This window comes from Centropristis striata, chromosome 15 (genome assembly GCF_030273125.1).
Source record: "Centropristis striata isolate RG_2023a ecotype Rhode Island chromosome 15, C.striata_1.0, whole genome shotgun sequence".
Taxonomy (NCBI): Eukaryota; Metazoa; Chordata; class Actinopteri; order Perciformes; family Serranidae; genus Centropristis; species Centropristis striata.
The window spans coordinates 26,647,553-26,664,647 of record NC_081531.1 but is presented as its reverse complement, the minus strand read 5'-3'; the positions used below and the strand labels follow the sequence as shown (position 1 = coordinate 26,664,647).

Genomic DNA, 17,095 nt, shown 5'->3' with positions numbered 1-17,095 from the left:
TGAGTGTATATTTGCAAGAATATTTATCCGTTTTTACATTAAATACATTGTCTTTCACAGGTTTTAAACTGAACAAATGTGACAAAGGTTTAACAAAGTTGGGCACACTTTAATTTACAATTCAGAAATACAATCATGGGAAAAATCATTAGACCACCCTTGGTTTATCTAATTTATTGTTCATTTTAATGCCTGGTACAACTAAAGGTACATTTGTTTGGACAAATATAATGTTAACAACAACAATAGCTCATAAGAGTTTAATTTAAGAGCTGATATGTAGACATTTTCCATGGTTTTCCTGATAATGATTTTGGTTATTATCAAGAAAACCATAGAAAATGTCTAGATATCAGCTCTAAAATTAAACTCTTGTTATCATTATATTTGTCCAAACAAATGTAATTAGTTAGTTGTACCAGGCATTAAAATTAACAAGAAACTGAAGAAAACAAGGGTCTAATATTTTTTTCCATGACTGTAATTAGATTTATTAGATTAGATAGATTATATAAAACAGAAATGTGCACATGCAATCTTTTCATCAGATTGATGACTTCCTGGTGGTTAACAGTTACATTACTACACGGTCGCCCATAAAGTTGGAATAAAATATTTTTTACCTCTTTCCATGAAATGCACTGCAAATTATTTGTTTCTTACCAAGATAAAAAAAAACTTAGATTTAGAAGTGTTAGATAATTTATCTTGTTTTAAGAGTTAATTTCTTATTTTAAGTGTTCAACATGCTTATTTCTAAATTTAAAACAAGATAAATGACCTAACACTAAATCTAAAGTTTTTTTATCTTGGTAAGAAACAAATAATGTGCAGTGCACTCTGCTCGAGCCAGTTCATCGCTTAATTTATCTTCTTTTAAGAGTAAATTTCTCATTTTAAAAGGTACAACATGCTTATTTCTAGATTTAAAAGCCTAATTTATGAAATCTTGTCGAGTGAAATTATCTGTCCATGCAGCAAGATCATTTCCCTCACATTTAGTGTTTTTATCTTGTTTTCAGACACCTTTTTAGCAGTGTACAGGCGGCTTTTAACTATCATTTATAAACTTTGCATCACTGCTGACCATATGTTACAGTTTCACTTGACAATATTGACTTTTAACAGCATCGTCTGCCATCTACAAACCTCATCCTCCGTCCTGACGTAGTCCACTCCGTCTCCTTTAGCTGGAACTTTGTAACTGAAAGACACAAAGCACATTATGGTTTTCTGGAAGACAGGTTGGATTATCTGAGGATGTGAGTGGGAGGATGTCTCCGTGTCTTACTTGTTCCCCGTCTGTTTTTGGCTGGAGAAGTACCCTCGCTTGTATGCACAGCAGATCCCCGCTGTTATACATATGAGCACTATGACCACCACCAGCACTCCCAGTATAATCCCCAAAAGATCGACATCATCTGATGCAGAAAGACATGAATTAATACTTATTTAAATGGCACAACATCAAAAGGGTGTATGAGGTCTGATTATCCACCACGTAGATCTGAAGAGAGGATGTGTGAGACACTTACAGACTTCCATCTTCTGCGCTGCACACTCAGAGTATCCTGCATCGTTCTTCGCTCGGCAGAAGTAATCGCCTGTATCTTCTTTTCTGACTGCGATGAACTTCTGCATCGGAGAAATCACAAAAATCTCGACAATTAATAGGTTTTAGGACATCTTGGATAACGTTTAGAGCTCCTGTCACAAACATATCAGTCATGCAGATAGGACAACTTTTTTTTTACAGAACATTATGCAGAAAACGATGCTTGCATGTAGAAATAGTGTTTTTTTTTTTTAAATTGTATATATTCTTTTTATATATATATATATATATATATATATATATATATATCTTTATATACAGGTGCATCTCGATACATTAGAATATGATGGAAAAGTCCATTACCAGTTATAGTTAAAGTCAAACAGCCCCAACCAAGTATTGAATCATATAGATGGACATACTTTTCAGAGGCCAACATTTACATATTAAACATACTTTTTAAAATTGGTCTTTTGTAATATTAAATTTTCTGAGAAACTGAATTTTAGGTCATAGCCATAATGATTATAACTAGAAGAAATTAAATAAATGAAGACATGAAATGTTTCATTCCGTGTGTAATGGATCTATATAATATGTTATTTCCACTTTTTGACTTGAATTACTGACATTAATAAACGTTTCTATGATATTCTATTATATTGAGATGCACCTGTATATATCGTTTGTAATTTGAGTCCTGGTGTTTCATTTCTTATTATTAACTTCTGCAAATTGAGCTGTAGCCTGTAACAGTCTTTGTATTATATTTTCATCAAATTGAAAGTTTGTACTTTTTAAATTATAGTAACCTGGTAAGTTTCTGACCTCTCCAGCACACACTTTTTTATTGTTTGTATTTTGAATGATTGCGTGCAATTAAATCAAATCAAATCAAATCAAATACATAGATGGTCAGCAAACTGATGCTGAACATACAGTACTTATTTTTATTTAGCTATTTATATACATGTTAATTTAAAAAAAATGTGTTAAATATTTTTAAATTAATGGCAAAAATAAACGTGCTAATTACGATAGCACTAAAAATAATAATAGATTTCTATTATTATAGCTGGGTGGGCATGACTTCCTCATATGGCAGCAGCAGAGGAGTGATAACCGAGTTTCTCTAAACACCCTAAAAATAACAGTAAATTAAATAACAAAAAGTCAAAACGAGATAAGTGCAGCAGATAAAACATTTTCCAAAGCTCGTTGCTTTACAGACATGGATGTGAATGGTCTGTTCCACTGAGCCTGCAACACTTGCACTAGAGTTTCACATAAAGACAAACACTGTAGTATGCTGTGGTGTGTCACATCTTAGAGGCCAGCATGAAAAGCTTGACAGCAGAGTGTTGGAGGCGAGCCACCGAGCACATCGAGCTGCGCCGGGAAGCAAGCGAGAATTGAGGAATGTGCAAACGAGGACAGTAGATTCCCCTCGTGGCTCAAGCTCTCTCGCACCATCAACTGTCTCCCCAAAATATCCGCCCCCACCCCTGGGCGTCAGGCCACCGTCCCTGCTGCCCCGCCCTTGCCGCTCATGCGTGCCCTTGTCCAAACACATGCCCGCACGCACTAACCAGAGTTCCTGTTTCTGCATTGAGTGTGTATGAGGAGTTGATGAACTTGAGGCTGGTCTTTGGGTCGTCTGGGATCTCCTCCTTGTTCTTGAACCACTGGTACTGAGACTTGGGGAAGCCCTCGTCCTCCACGCAGCTCAGCTCAGCCGACTTCCCAAAAGGCACTGACTTTGGGACGCTGCATTTTGGCACCACGGGCTTCACTGAAGGGGAGATAAAACATGATCACAAAGTCTGCACGGAGAGCTCGACAGGTCAAAGGGGTTATGTTTCTGTGAGCATCGCAGCAATAAACAAACTGACAGACACATTGTTTCATGATGCTGCTCGGCCTCTGATTGACTTTGACAGTGTCACCCTGACCCCTTATGGTCCACTGGACTGACGGCATTGACAGCACCGGACGGGTACATGATTTTCGGTCTGTGCCAAAAAACGCCACCAAAACACGCAGCGCTTGCTTTCTTTAGCACTGCAATTCAGAGCAGATGCAGTTTCAGAAGTTTCCTCTTATAGCCCAGAACACGCCTTTGCAGCTGGGCAGGTCTGGTCATAACACATCCTCATATGTATGCCAAAGGGTTGGTGCGACCTACAACACGGTTTCATCTTACAGCATCGAAAGTGTGAATCACTAAGCAAGGTCTCTCTGAGGGCACTATAATGGCTTGATTTCTGCATTTAGAATCTTTATCACATCTTCCACTCTGCTGCAATGTAAGCCTGATGATGAAGGTGAGCTGGAGTACCTCTTACGACGAGGTCAATCACAATCTCATCAAAAGACTTCTGGTCGTCAGCAGCTGTGACCTCACAGCGGTATTTGGCTGTGTCCGATCTCGTTGCATTGGTTATCAGTAAGGTGGCGGGTTCTCTGATCATCGCTCTGTTCTCCAGGTCACCTGTCAGATTGAAAACGGGTTCAGCAACGTCGCCGATAAATGTGTAGAAAATACAGATAAAAAGTTGTTGGTGTGTTTTAGACTTTACCTGAGATCCTTCTGTCAAAGTACACATAACTTGGTCCTTCACTTGTTATCTTCTTCCATTCGATTCTGGGGTTGGTTGTCGAAATGGACTCAATCAAACATGATAACTCAATTCCTGCAGGATGGAGAAAAAGGGATTATTATTAGTATTAGGGATTATTATATAAGAACTCATCCTTGAGATTTGGGACAAAATCTTATTTATTTATTATTTTAAAACCATTTTAAGCTTCAGTTATACTGGGTAAATGTATTTTTAAATATCATCTTGGCTGTTACACCTTGTGATTAAATTTTTTTCATAAATAGACATTTTGTAAACTTTGTCAGGCACACAAAAGTCAGTATTATAATATTTAACTGTACATTTAAAAAAAAGATTTTTGTTGTATTAAATAGAAGATTATTTCGTTAGCTGTTTAAAAAAAAATTGATCTTTTTGTTCAATAAAAATACATCCTTGTAATCTTGCCCACTAAGTAATTTATCTTTGTGATGAACAACACCTCACATCATCAAATATAAAAAAAAACCTGTCAGAAAATCATTTCAAACCTGAATGTTGTTTCTGATTGTTGTGACTTTCAAACAAAATAACAATAACTGAAAAATAACACTAACTGCAAAAGACCATTTTCCTATTTGATATATCTATTTAATGTGGGACATAACTGTAAAGGGCTAACATTTTCATTACATAAATAAATCAATAAATAAATAACAGAAAACAATACTTTTTTACACCTGTTATCAGTAGGTCTCGTTAGTTTTAGATTAGACTTTTAACACACACAAACACACACACACACACACACACACACACACACACGTATATAAAGATAGAATATATACGGTATATACATATATAATGAGTGTGATAAGTACTAATTTTAAGGATATTTTTGTGGGACATAATCCTCAAGAATGGGTGTAATTCAAGCCGGACATGAAAAAGACAAACTGTTTTTGCATTTTTATTTTATGGTGGAAATTTATAATGAGCTCTTACTGTCAAACTCATCGGTCCACGGTGATTCGTTGTTGGTTTTCAGGACCACAGCTAACACGCTGAAGTAGCCTGCGAAACAAGACAGAAGAAGCAATTGAACACGAGACCCTCCAGAGCATGAATTTTCATGATACAGTGATGATCTCATGCGATATGCACAATACCAGCTGACATCCACTAACATGCTGCGCTTATTTTAACACTCTCCTTCAGGATGTTTGCTACATCTTCTCTCATCTTACATTTCACAAACACAATTAAGATACAAAAAAAATAAATGTCAACCCCACATCAGTGTGATGATCTTAACATCCTGGTACTCTCTGGCCATGCTCTGTTACCGTCCATCTTCCATTTTTAGTTGTGTTGGTCAAACCATTGTGTGTGTGTGTGTGTGTGTGTGTGTGTGTGGCTGTGTTGAGGGTGGGGGTGCTGTTTCTATGCACAGTGGATAATTGCGCAGGGAGGCATGTGCCCTTTTCAGGGCAAGCTCACCATGCCAGTAGTTCAACTGCCTGCCGAGCCCTTCCCTCTCTCTTTCTATTTCTCTCTCTCTCTCTCTCTCTCTCTCTCTCTCTCTCTCTCTCTCTCTCTCTCTGTCTGTCTGAGCCTGATGCTGTTGCCCATGTGGGACTAATGGTGCAAAAGCACCCCGGAAAGATCTGTGTTGGTATGTGGTGGAGGGCTAAGGCCTAGGGAGGGGGCACTGCTGAATCATCCTGACAGCCTATGGTACACAAACAGATCCACACAAAGTCACTTCCACATGAATGTTAACTGAGGAACACGCTCATCAACACTCCCACAGAGCTAAAATCATGGCCTGGCTCTCAGATGCAGGGTCACTTGTGCAGATTGTACTGTCACTGAAAATCTATGGGATGCCTAATCTCCATTTGTGCAACCTCCCTTGCTGCCAACCCCTGGCACAATCTTAAAAAGAAGTAATAGTTAATTATAAAATGATTTATAACTCCCGTCATGTACATCTGGCTTGCAGCATTCAGGCCACTCAAGTCATGATACACCTCAGTGCTCCTTTGTATAGAAATGCATTGTAACATCAAGGTGACCTGGGGCATGATAAAGTGTAATACACACTTATGGGACCACTGGCTACAGAGACCAGGCCACCTGGACCAGACCCTCTGTGTGAAGTGACTTCTAACATTTCTTGTTAAAAAAGACACAAACTGACCACAAAGGAAAGTAAATTACCGCAAAGACACATGATTTAGCACAGAAAGATGCAAAAATGTCCACAAAGAGATGCAAAATGACCATAAAAAGATGAAAAATGACCAGAGAGACGCAAAATGACCATAAAAAGATGAAAAATGACCAGAGAGAGACACAAAATGACCAGAGAGAGACACAAAATGACTAGAGAGAGACACAGTATGTCCACAAAGAGACCCAAAATTACCAGAGATGCAAAAATACCAGAGATGTAAAATTACCAGAGAAACTAAAAATGACCACAAAGAGACAAAAACAAGCATTAACCATAAAAAAAGAGGACAGAATGACAGAAAGAGACAAAATATAATCGCAGTGAGACACAAAAAACCCACAAAGGCACCCTGAATGGTGCTAGTATGTAAGTGTAGTCTGTTAATAATTAGGAGTAGGATGGTCGTGGGTCTCTTTAAAAAAACAAAAAACTGACCAAATAACCTGACCTGCACCAACTGTCATTTGTAAACAGAGCAGTGTCGCGGGTCACCTGCTAAAGCAGACAGGCTAAGCTGATTAGCCCACAGTCTTTCTGGAGATCATGACAAGACGGCAGCTTGTTTTTTAGCCGCAACTGACAGTAGTAAGACGGCGTGGAGGTTAAAAGTAGGTCACACTCACAACTGACAATACAATATGTAGGAAGTTGTTTGGACAGTTTGGAGCTGATGCTTAGACTCCATGTACATTATTCTATCAGATATAATGCATAATAAAATCATTTCCACAATCCTTGTCTTGTTTATGTGTGCATTGCGCATCTATTCTACATCAACATAACATCAATTTTGTTTATGACAAATATTTAAACAAGAAAATAAAATATTAGAAAACTTGGTTTTAATAAGCCTTCCACACACACATCAAGGGACCAGGAGCAAAACAATTATTTTGATGAAGAGAATTAAAATAAAGAGGGAATTTTCTAAATAAAGGCATATCTTAAGGATAACGATATGTATCTATATTTTCCACTATATTCACGCTAATTTGAATAAATGTTTGATTTGCTGCTGTATGTGAAGATATTATTTATTCCATATTGTGCAACAGCAGCAAAGACAACAAAGTTTGGTCCCAGGTGGGATAAGTTTAGCTCTACAGCATTAAATGAAAAAGTTGACAACCTTAAAAAGTGGTGTTTTCTAACTGAGAACTTTGACAAAGAATTGCAAAGGAGCACAGACGAGAATATGCACTCCTTTTCAGAAGTGTGACAGTCAAACAGCACAGATCCAGTGGAAGCCTGTCACCTTTTTAGCTTCGTCTCCACAGCGCTCCATGCAGAGAAACACACAGAGTTCTGGCAGAATTAAAAGCTGTGAGCAGAGGAGAAAAGCTTTTCAGCTGCCGGTATTTCTGAGAGCTCCTTGTACTGTAGCTACGCTCTTGTAGAAATGCAAACCATCTGATGAGAAGTGACTGAAGGTAATCTGTTCTTTACACAGGGAGGTAGATATATGACTGAATCTATGTTTGCACAATGGTGCAGATATCTGCTCTTCACTTAACTAAAGTCATCTGTGTACGTGAAAATGTGCCTTTTACCGTTTCTGACAAAAGCTTGTGTGTGTGATGCATGCCAGTTCTTACTTCTAGGTTTGAGTTTCAAATACACAGCGTGCACTGTGTAACTATATACCAAATCTAACTAGGCCAAGTATGTCAAGAGTCCAAAATATCAGAATAGGCCGTGTTGAAATAGAATCCAAAGTTGACAATAAATTATTCCAGGTGATTAATTTAGTACTATGACTTTCCATTAAATGCAGCACTCAGTTTTTCTGGTCTGACAGAGCTAATGGAGTTTACCCCCTGTCCCTGCGCTCCTTAATTCGGAGAGTATTAGTGCAGATTAGGTGCCTAAGTGAGCTTGACGTAGACATAAAAAGCTTGAGAGGTCTGTCATGGAAACAGCTGTCCAGGAAATCACATGAAACCCCCGCTCAAAAACACTGACACAACATTACAGCCCAAGCTAGTAAACACCAAGAACTAACCAGTTATGATTTCTGACTGAAATAAAGAAAAAAATATGACAATTAATGTTGTGTATTACAGGATCCTTTAGTTTGGGATGGCACATTCAATGCATCACTAAAATGCCAACATGTGCCTGTTCCAGCCTCTTCAATGTGAATGTTTGCCGTTTGAGTATTCTGTCATAATAAAATGAAGTAGGGACGGGCATTTGGGAGAAACCTGCCAACTCGATTATCTTTAACGTTAACGTTCAATTAATCGATTAATCGCTGCATGCATACATGGGCGAAATAAAATATATATATACAGTACTGTGCAAAAGCCTGTTTTGATAAGTGACGCTTTTGTTTTGAAAGGACGAAAAGAGACTTGATCCTGTTGATCGTAAAACTAAGTCAAATGAGATTAAACTGTAAAGATAACATGAAGGAGTTCAATGTTTATTGTTTTATTCACCAAAGAGGCATGAGGTTAGTTTTCACAGTAATCTTCATATTTAAATACGTTTTGGATCAAATTAAACTCAGTAATTCATGCTAGCAAGGTTTGATACAGTAAGCTAGTTCTGCTCAAATTAATACTCTTGTATTTCTGTGTGTTTTATAATTGTTATTGCAACTTTCAGTTTGCAAACTGAAGCTTTATCAACTTAATTCTCAGCTCATCGGCTTATTGACGTACGGGCACAGAACTGAACGCTGGGTGTGTTTCAGTTCAGTGATACTGATACGCAGTCAGAGATAAAATGAATAAATACACAGATCGATTAAAAATTCTATGTGACCAAATTCTTAACGACCATTAATTGATCATTGATTAATTATTCCCATCCCTAGTCTATGGACTGTTGCTTGGTCAAAACTGAAGACTCTTTGAAATTGTACTAAAGTTTTTCAAAAAATGTTTCATAGTTTATAGACAAAACATTCAATCAATGATCCAGAAAAATAATTGGCAGAATTATAGATGTATCAAAAATATTTATTGGTATTTTGCTGAATTCCTAATCAAAGTCCTAGAAATACCTCCTGTTGTCAAGTCGTATCTAAAGCTAGTCCTCTTTACTGGAAGAGTGAACAAAGTTTTCATTGCACAAGAACCTAATGAGGTGTTAATGATTGTTTTTGTCATTAGGGGTGTTACCAGGAGTGGTGGCTTGATTGGATTTGATTACAAAACAAGTTAAAGTATAAATTAATGGTCTTCATTGTTTTTTTTCTTTTGGCAAGTGACTATTATATAAGCGGGTTAAGGGTTCAAGGTGTCCATAATCAGGAATTAATGGATACCACAGAGGCGACCGTCATCCAATAAATCCTGGTAATCGACACCCCGTCTGGCATTAACCCTTCCCTAACTGCTTATGCTAAGCTACAAAACAAACAAAACGTAAAAAAGATTGCAACTTTTGTACTGGATTTAAATGACTCTGTTCCTAAATATTTAATCAATCAATTAACACCTTCTTCATTCTAGGTATCCTTTAAGCAAAGGCTGCATCTTTTCCAAACCGGGCAATAGCAAGAAAACAGCTGGAGTGTCCAGTAAAGTATCGGAGCTTGGTGAAAGCTAAGGAAGTGCTGACTGCATGTTATGAGAGCGGTGTTTCCCATCTCTCCTCCAGTCTGTCTGACACATCCTTCCCTGATCATGTCATTCTGTCTGTGTCTCCTTGAATAGCCTGTAAGGTCTTGACCCGTCTCGTACCAAATGGAACCAACTACAACTACATATTATTTGTCATAATGAAAATGGGACACAACTCTCTGAGCCAAATCAGGACATGACCTGTGTGTAAATGTGTGTGATGTAGATTATTAGCTTTTAAACCATGCAGGTGCTCAGTGACCTAAATATGGCATGAATTGCATTTCCCTTCTCTATATTTTCCTTCTTAGTTGGACACAGCTGTGTGAGATCTGGCAATCTGTAAATCTGCATTAAAGTTTTTTTTTTAATCTTCCTTGCCGTCGTCAGGGTTTTCTCTGTAATCTTAATGTAATGCCCTCATAAACCCACAGGTTTTTACAACACTGAATAATACAACAGGCATAGAGGAGCTGGGTATTTCCTGATGCCTGCACTGTGTAATGAATCCCTCCTTTTTTCTGTTATTCCCCCTGGAAAAGCACACTCACTGTTTCCTGTACTGCTGCTCGCTGAATCCGGAGAGGTGAGGCTGCTGCCATAAATAGAAAGGTTCAATTAAGCAACCTAGTGATATTCCCTGTGGAAAATCTCCGCCTCGTGCCTGTGGAGAATATTCCCACACCCCTTTGGAGGCTCAGACATCAAAGTACACCCACCCAGTTTCACTTACTATCAACCAGTGGCTGTTTGGAAACTCTTCACGTATTCCCGTGCTGCTTGAGTTGAGTATAATAAATGTGTGAATAAATGTTCTGCCGATACGGTCAACCACGAGGCTGCTAATATTCCATTAGTTATATTTTTATTCATTTCACTCTGAATTGCTGGATTCAATTGATTCCCACACTGCAAAAAAAAGTTGTTTAAAACCAAAATAAAAACACTAAATCTGAGGGAAATTATCTTGCTGCATGGACAGATAATTTCACTTCACAAGATTTCTAAAATTAAGATTGTTGAATCTAGAAATAAGCATGTTGGATACTTAAAATAAGAAATTAATAATAATTACTTCTAAATCAAATTTTTTTTTTAAATCTTGGTAAGAAACAAATAATTTGCACTGCACTCTGCTCGAAGCACTTCATCTTGCAGCTTTAATTGATCTTGTTTTATGAGTTAATTTTTTATTTCTAGATTTAATAACCTTATTTTAAGAAATCTTGTCAAGTGAAATTATCTGTCCATTCAGCAAGATCATTTCCTCAGATTTAGTGTTTTTATCTTGTTTTTAGACATACCTTTTTTGCAGTGCAAAGGAAGAGTGTTATGTGTTCTATAAGACTGAGCAGTCCATTTTTTCCTGTGTCCAACTCAAATGACTGGTCATCTCAATAAAACACCTTCAGAGACTCACATCAACCACTGACATCTCCAAGGCCGTGTCCTTCAAATGATACATTTTTTTTTACCAGTACATAAAACTGACAACATGGTAGATCCTGTATGTGTCACTCATTTTCGGTGCTACATTAGGGACACAACATCTTTAGCAGAATGAACATGTGCATCCAAACACACGTGTAGAGTCAGGTGCATGGATATGAGAACATAGGTGCTATATATTCACCGCGTGTAGCTAATGTTACATGAACAACATGTCCTAGATACCCCTGATACATATTCAGCACCATGTTTCCAATTTAAACATAGGTAAACAAGCAAAGCAAAGGAAGCAAACAACGATAAGAGCTAAGAGAGCGCAGGAGAGATGAACAATGTAAATGCTGAGGGAGACTCTCCTGAGGGCACCAGTTCATCACTGTGTTCTCTCCACAACCTCTAAATAAAGGAACTTCACTACGAGATCAAAAAGAGGGCAAGGGCAAGAAACATGTTCATCACATCAAACGCAAACCAAAGTCAACGAGTTACTAGAACTAGATGTTGCTGATACAAGATACAGATACAAATTCTAAAATGTGGATGCTTCACACTAGGGATGGGTGTTTAGAAGAAACCTGCCAAAGTTAACGATCAATAAATCAATTAATCTCCATGTTTTTAGACATACTCCAGTATATATAAATACTCCAGTGTGTATAAAAACTCTAGTATGTATAAAAACATGCCTACATGGGCAAAATAAAAGATATTGGATAGTACTGTGCAAAAGTCTGTTTTGATAACGGATGCTTTTATTTTGAAAGGACGTAAAGAGACTTGATCCTGTCGATCGCAAAAACTACCTCAGGTGAGATTAAAGTGTAAAGATAACATCAAGGAGTTCAATGTTTTTATGTTTTAGCCCCTAAAGAGGCATGAGGTTAGTTTTATATTTAAGTATATTTTGTGTTTAAATAAGTTTTGGACCAACAAATTAAACTCAGTATTTCATGCTAGCAAGGTTTGATACAGTAAGCTAGTTTTGCTCAAATTAATACTCTTGTATTTCTGTGTGTTTTATAATTGTTATTGCAACTTTCAGCTTGCAAACTGAAGCTTTAGCAACTTAATTCTCAGCTCATTGGCTGAATGACAAACGGCCACAGAACTGAACGCTCGGCGTGTTTCAGTTCAGTGACAGTGAACAGTGATACAATTAAAAAATACACAGATCGATTAAAAATCCCACGTGATCAACCAAATTATTAACGACCATTAATCTATCATCCATTAATTATTCCCGTCCGTACTTCACACACATCTTTACCCTGGCAGCACAGATCAATACAGTCACCAGTGTTTCAAGGCAACCAAGACTACTATCACCAGTTCAGTGTCCGACCAAATGTTTCACATTCTGTCCCGTTATGGCTTTGAGTAATAGCTGGAAAAGTGTTTTTTGCAGCATATTATGACGTCCGACTAGGTAACGGAGCTGGAGCCCCGTTTTGGAACAAGCTACTTACATACTTCATCTATGGGAATTTAATTTATCGTTTTTATCGTGGGATGAAATATTCTTACCGTGGGGGAATGTTTTTGACAATATCGTAAATGATAACATATGTGTTATGCACTAGTTCAAAGTGACTGATGTAATGAAATTCCAATCCAATCGTTTCTGAAAAATCATGTTCACGAGAGCGGGAAAACCACTAGGTCACAGTGGCCTTAAACCTTTGACCACCAATATCTAATCAGTTAATCCTTGAGTCCAAGTGGACATTTGCACCAAATTGAAGAAATTCCCTGAAGGCGTTTCTTAGATATTGCGTTCACAGACACAGCGAGACAACTCCAAAACATAATGCCTCCGGCTTTGGCTGTCGCCGGTGCAGAGGCATGAACACAAGCAAAAAAAACAGGCCATAAGGAATGTAAATCATCATGTTGTGAGTTAAGATACTTATAGATATCAAAAGTATTAACTAACTAACATAAAATGTTCCACTTTTCTGCGTAAGCCATTGCGTTTTTCTAATAATTTCACATTTTTCAAACATCAGTGTTAATGCAATGGTAATATCCAACCAACTTAAAAACAACATTGTTTCCCACTATTACTAGAAGCTTGATTAAAGGTATGTTCTTCTAGAGTGCATCATTTTAGTTTAATATAGGGTTGCTGTCCTTTATTTATATTGTCATTGTTGATTAATCTGCTGTTGTTTTCTCAATTATCATCTTTTTTTGTCCAAGGTACATCCACAAGTTCCTCTGAAAACACTTGTTAAGGAGGCAGTTAACACAAACAAAAATGTGATATGTGTCTGAACATGCAACATGACACTGACCTATTTCAAGATTATTAGATCATTCCTGTGATTAAAGACTCAATGACTTGGTCCTTTAAGAATCCTAGATAGACTTATAAAGACCTGCCCTTCACAGTTCGTGATGTGTGAAGAGGTTGCCAGGTCTCCTGTGGGGTTTCTCTTGTGCTTCCCTTTAAGGAGTCACTGTTGGAATTTTTCTACTAAAAGCACACACAACATCTTTTAAAGGAGTGTCGGTGTTTGTGTTTTTCTTCAAACTAAGGCTAGAGATCTTGGCAGCGCACAAAAGACGACTAACTTTCTGGTCACAGTGCTCGAAAGTTCAACATGAGCCCCGGGCACGTTATCGCCAAGCCAGGAAAGGGTCACTTCCAAAGTGTTTGAAAGGAAAAAATACAAAAAAAATAAAACTATAGCAATTGTGCTGTGAGATTTAGAGAATTCTGACGACAGCTTAGAGTCAATTGTGACTGTTGTTTTAAAATGAATGTCACTGTGAAACAATCAAGAATCTAGTGGTTCTTATGTCTTGTAGTCTTGTAGAATCTTTCAGTCCTTATGTAACATATTTAAGTGTAATACGATGTTATGCCTAGTGTTGAACAAAATGATATGATTGTGAATAATGAGTGAAATGGCAAAAGACAATAAAATCCTGCGCTGTGTCACTGGGGTGCTGACTGGAGGCAAGCAGAAAGTTGAACGGCGCATTGCCGGAGCCCTCTCATGTCTTGCATGCTTTACCCTGAGGAGATGCTAATTTCCATTTGATAAAAGTCTATGATGTCAGCTGGGACACAAAGCCTGATAAATTAATTCATAAGAGCATCACATATTACCATAAGCTTCTTTCTGGGAGACGATAACAGCTAGATCCTAGACAAAGTGGGCTCTGGCGCTGCAGTTCCCATAGCAATATTGCCGATATTTCCATAGTAACTGGATTCTTTTTCTGTCTTACTTGCTGTCTCCCCCTCACCCCCCGACGGTGACCAACACTAGACAGGATCCCACCTGTTTTGGTAGCTGTGGGAGAAAGTGACTAAACAGAGCTCAGAGGTCTGCTTCCATGAAAAGAGAAGGCTGGTGACATGATGACAATGAACGAGGGGATTTTAGGGCTGAGAACGACCCCAGGTTTTATTGTCACAGCTGTGGTCAGCCACGACTCGGACTCTTCTCATCCCCAAGTGTATTTTCAGCATTCTTCTTCCCACTCACACCTACTTTTACCTATCTGGTGTCAGTGTGTTGTGACAGCTCTGTGGAAACTCACAGACATTTCAGATTACCACGGCAGACAATTCATGAGATAAAATAGTCAGACTTCAGGCTGAGTAATCTCTTTGATCGACTGGGGAAATCCCCTTTTATTGGTTAGAGGAAAAAACAATTTAATTCTTTTTTTCATTACATACTGAAGCCTTCAACTACAGATCTTTGTTTCTCTGCATTTCTCTCGGCATTTAGTAGTCTACATTCGCTTTATCTAAACTTAAAAAAGCCTCTGGGAGAACTGTCAATCTGTGTAAAACATCCAAAATTGTGTCAAAGGGATAAAGTCGAGGGAAATGCACATGTAGAGTGATTAAAACAAAGATGAGACAATCTCTACCATATAAATGCATCAGATGCTCCTTCAGCTGCTGAGCAAATGTCACCTGTTTGAGCACATAAATGGATGGACCCAGAGCAGCTTGTCAAGTGTATGTCAAATATGCAGCTATATAAAACCTACATATAAATGTATCACATGCTGAACAGGGGTGAAGTGGTCCACGAAATTCACGGTTTGCTATGTACAGCGTCTCGGTATTTGGGTCAGAGTTGGATAGGTTTCCTGTAAAGGCCAGGAGAGAGTCAACAGCTCTCTTTGCCTTTCTGTCTCTGGTGTGACAGGTTAAAAATATTTGTTATTTAATAAAACATAAGGAATTGTTCGACATTTTTGGGAAAAACCTACAAATTGTTATTTTCTGCTTCATTTTTTTATAGAGGTTAACCAAACAAAATATAATGTTCTTGATTAGTGAGAATTATGCTTTGGCCACACTGCCTGCCTGAGCAGTGCGTGTGAGTTGTGAAACCTCTTGGTTTTTATTTCAACACCCGTGTTAAAAGGTACATCTTGAGATTCAGGGTGTCTCATATTTTTTTTTCCATGTAAGCAATTATGAGCATCGAAATTATGTTTTTACACCTTTCACTACAGTTTCAATGTCTATGTCTATAGAATATGTCACAGGTATGAAAAAAATATTTCAACCTAACACAAAATACCTAAAAATAAAGGCTTGTTTTGGAATACGCAGTGAATTACACAGCACAGTAAATTATGAGAGTACTGGCTATTCATTGTGGACACGACAGTAGAAATGGATGAAATGGATACTATTATTCAAAAGGCAAACTCAATGTAGACAGTAGGCAGCGGCACAGTGGCACTGCAGCAGCAACGCCGCATTATCGTGCCATAGGCAGATTTACGTTCATACTGTGTATACCATCAGTTGCTGTAAACAGTAGGTGGGTGATTTCAACAGTTGACCTACAGAACCTTTCATTGCTGAGACCATAAAACCCTCTGAAAGGTCTCGTTAATGTGTCATAATAAGAGGTTATTAAGCTGGGGAACATAGGACCCTGGGACCAAAGATACCCTCCTGCTTCATATTTAAAATACAGACATTAGACTCACAGCGACTCTTACTGTGACCAAGTAACATAGAGCCTGCAGAATTCTAATGCCCAGGGATGAAAGTGGTCAGACTAACATTGTGTTCAGAATGCTAAGTGGCCCGCATACAATCAGCTTAAACAAGCACAAAGTCGAGGTCTGAAGACGAAGAGCAGGTGGAGGTGAGATGCATACATCTGCATCCATACAGACTTCATCTGACTATGGATAAACAATAAAAGTACATTTATATCATCTAAAAAGTTGTATGTAAATTAAATTAAGCTAGCCTCATAGTTGTGACGTCTCCGACAAACTTTCTCCCCCCCCATCGGTTTTAGCCCCTAGTGGATAAACTCATTCTGTCTGATTAAAAGTTGTATCCTGGTATCAGGAGTTCATTCAAATGCATCCTATCCTATCCAGGTGTGCTCAAACTCGGTTCAGCTTTCCCCACAAGGGCTCCTTGTGTATTCATTTATTCTGCATTTACATACGAGACCGCTGCAGGTCCTGATCTGTGAGCTGGGTAAGGCTGGGGCAACCCATGTGCCTTACTGCTGGTGAGCCCTCTGATCCAGGCAGGGTCAAAGACTGGGCCTGAGCCAATGAGAGGATGGAGGGGGGGTAAGGGAGGAGCCGATGGTGTCACTGAATGCCTGGGAACCTGTCACTTTGTGTCAGTGTTAGCGTCTACATCTGGCCTGCTCTCACTTTGACCTCAAGCTAAAAACGACTAGCTCAC

The 17,095-nt window shown here is 38.3% G+C and overlaps 1 protein-coding gene across 1 annotated transcript in view; it reads right to left on the bottom strand.

Annotated features, from left to right (window-relative positions):
* The window catches only part of jam3b (junctional adhesion molecule 3b), a 41,030-nt gene that overhangs the window by 2,016 nt on the left and 21,919 nt on the right, over window positions 1–17,095 (bottom strand). Inside the window, exons 2-8 of the mRNA XM_059351086.1 lie at window positions 5,143–5,211; window positions 4,135–4,248; window positions 3,894–4,046; window positions 3,145–3,347; window positions 1,536–1,635; window positions 1,292–1,421; window positions 1,150–1,204 (exon numbers count right to left, since the gene is read on the bottom strand). Coding sequence (XP_059207069.1) covers window positions 1,150–1,204; window positions 1,292–1,421; window positions 1,536–1,635; window positions 3,145–3,347; window positions 3,894–4,046; window positions 4,135–4,248; window positions 5,143–5,211 — 824 coding nt within the window. The remainder of the gene's footprint in view (window positions 1–1,149; window positions 1,205–1,291; window positions 1,422–1,535; window positions 1,636–3,144; window positions 3,348–3,893; window positions 4,047–4,134; window positions 4,249–5,142; window positions 5,212–17,095) is intronic.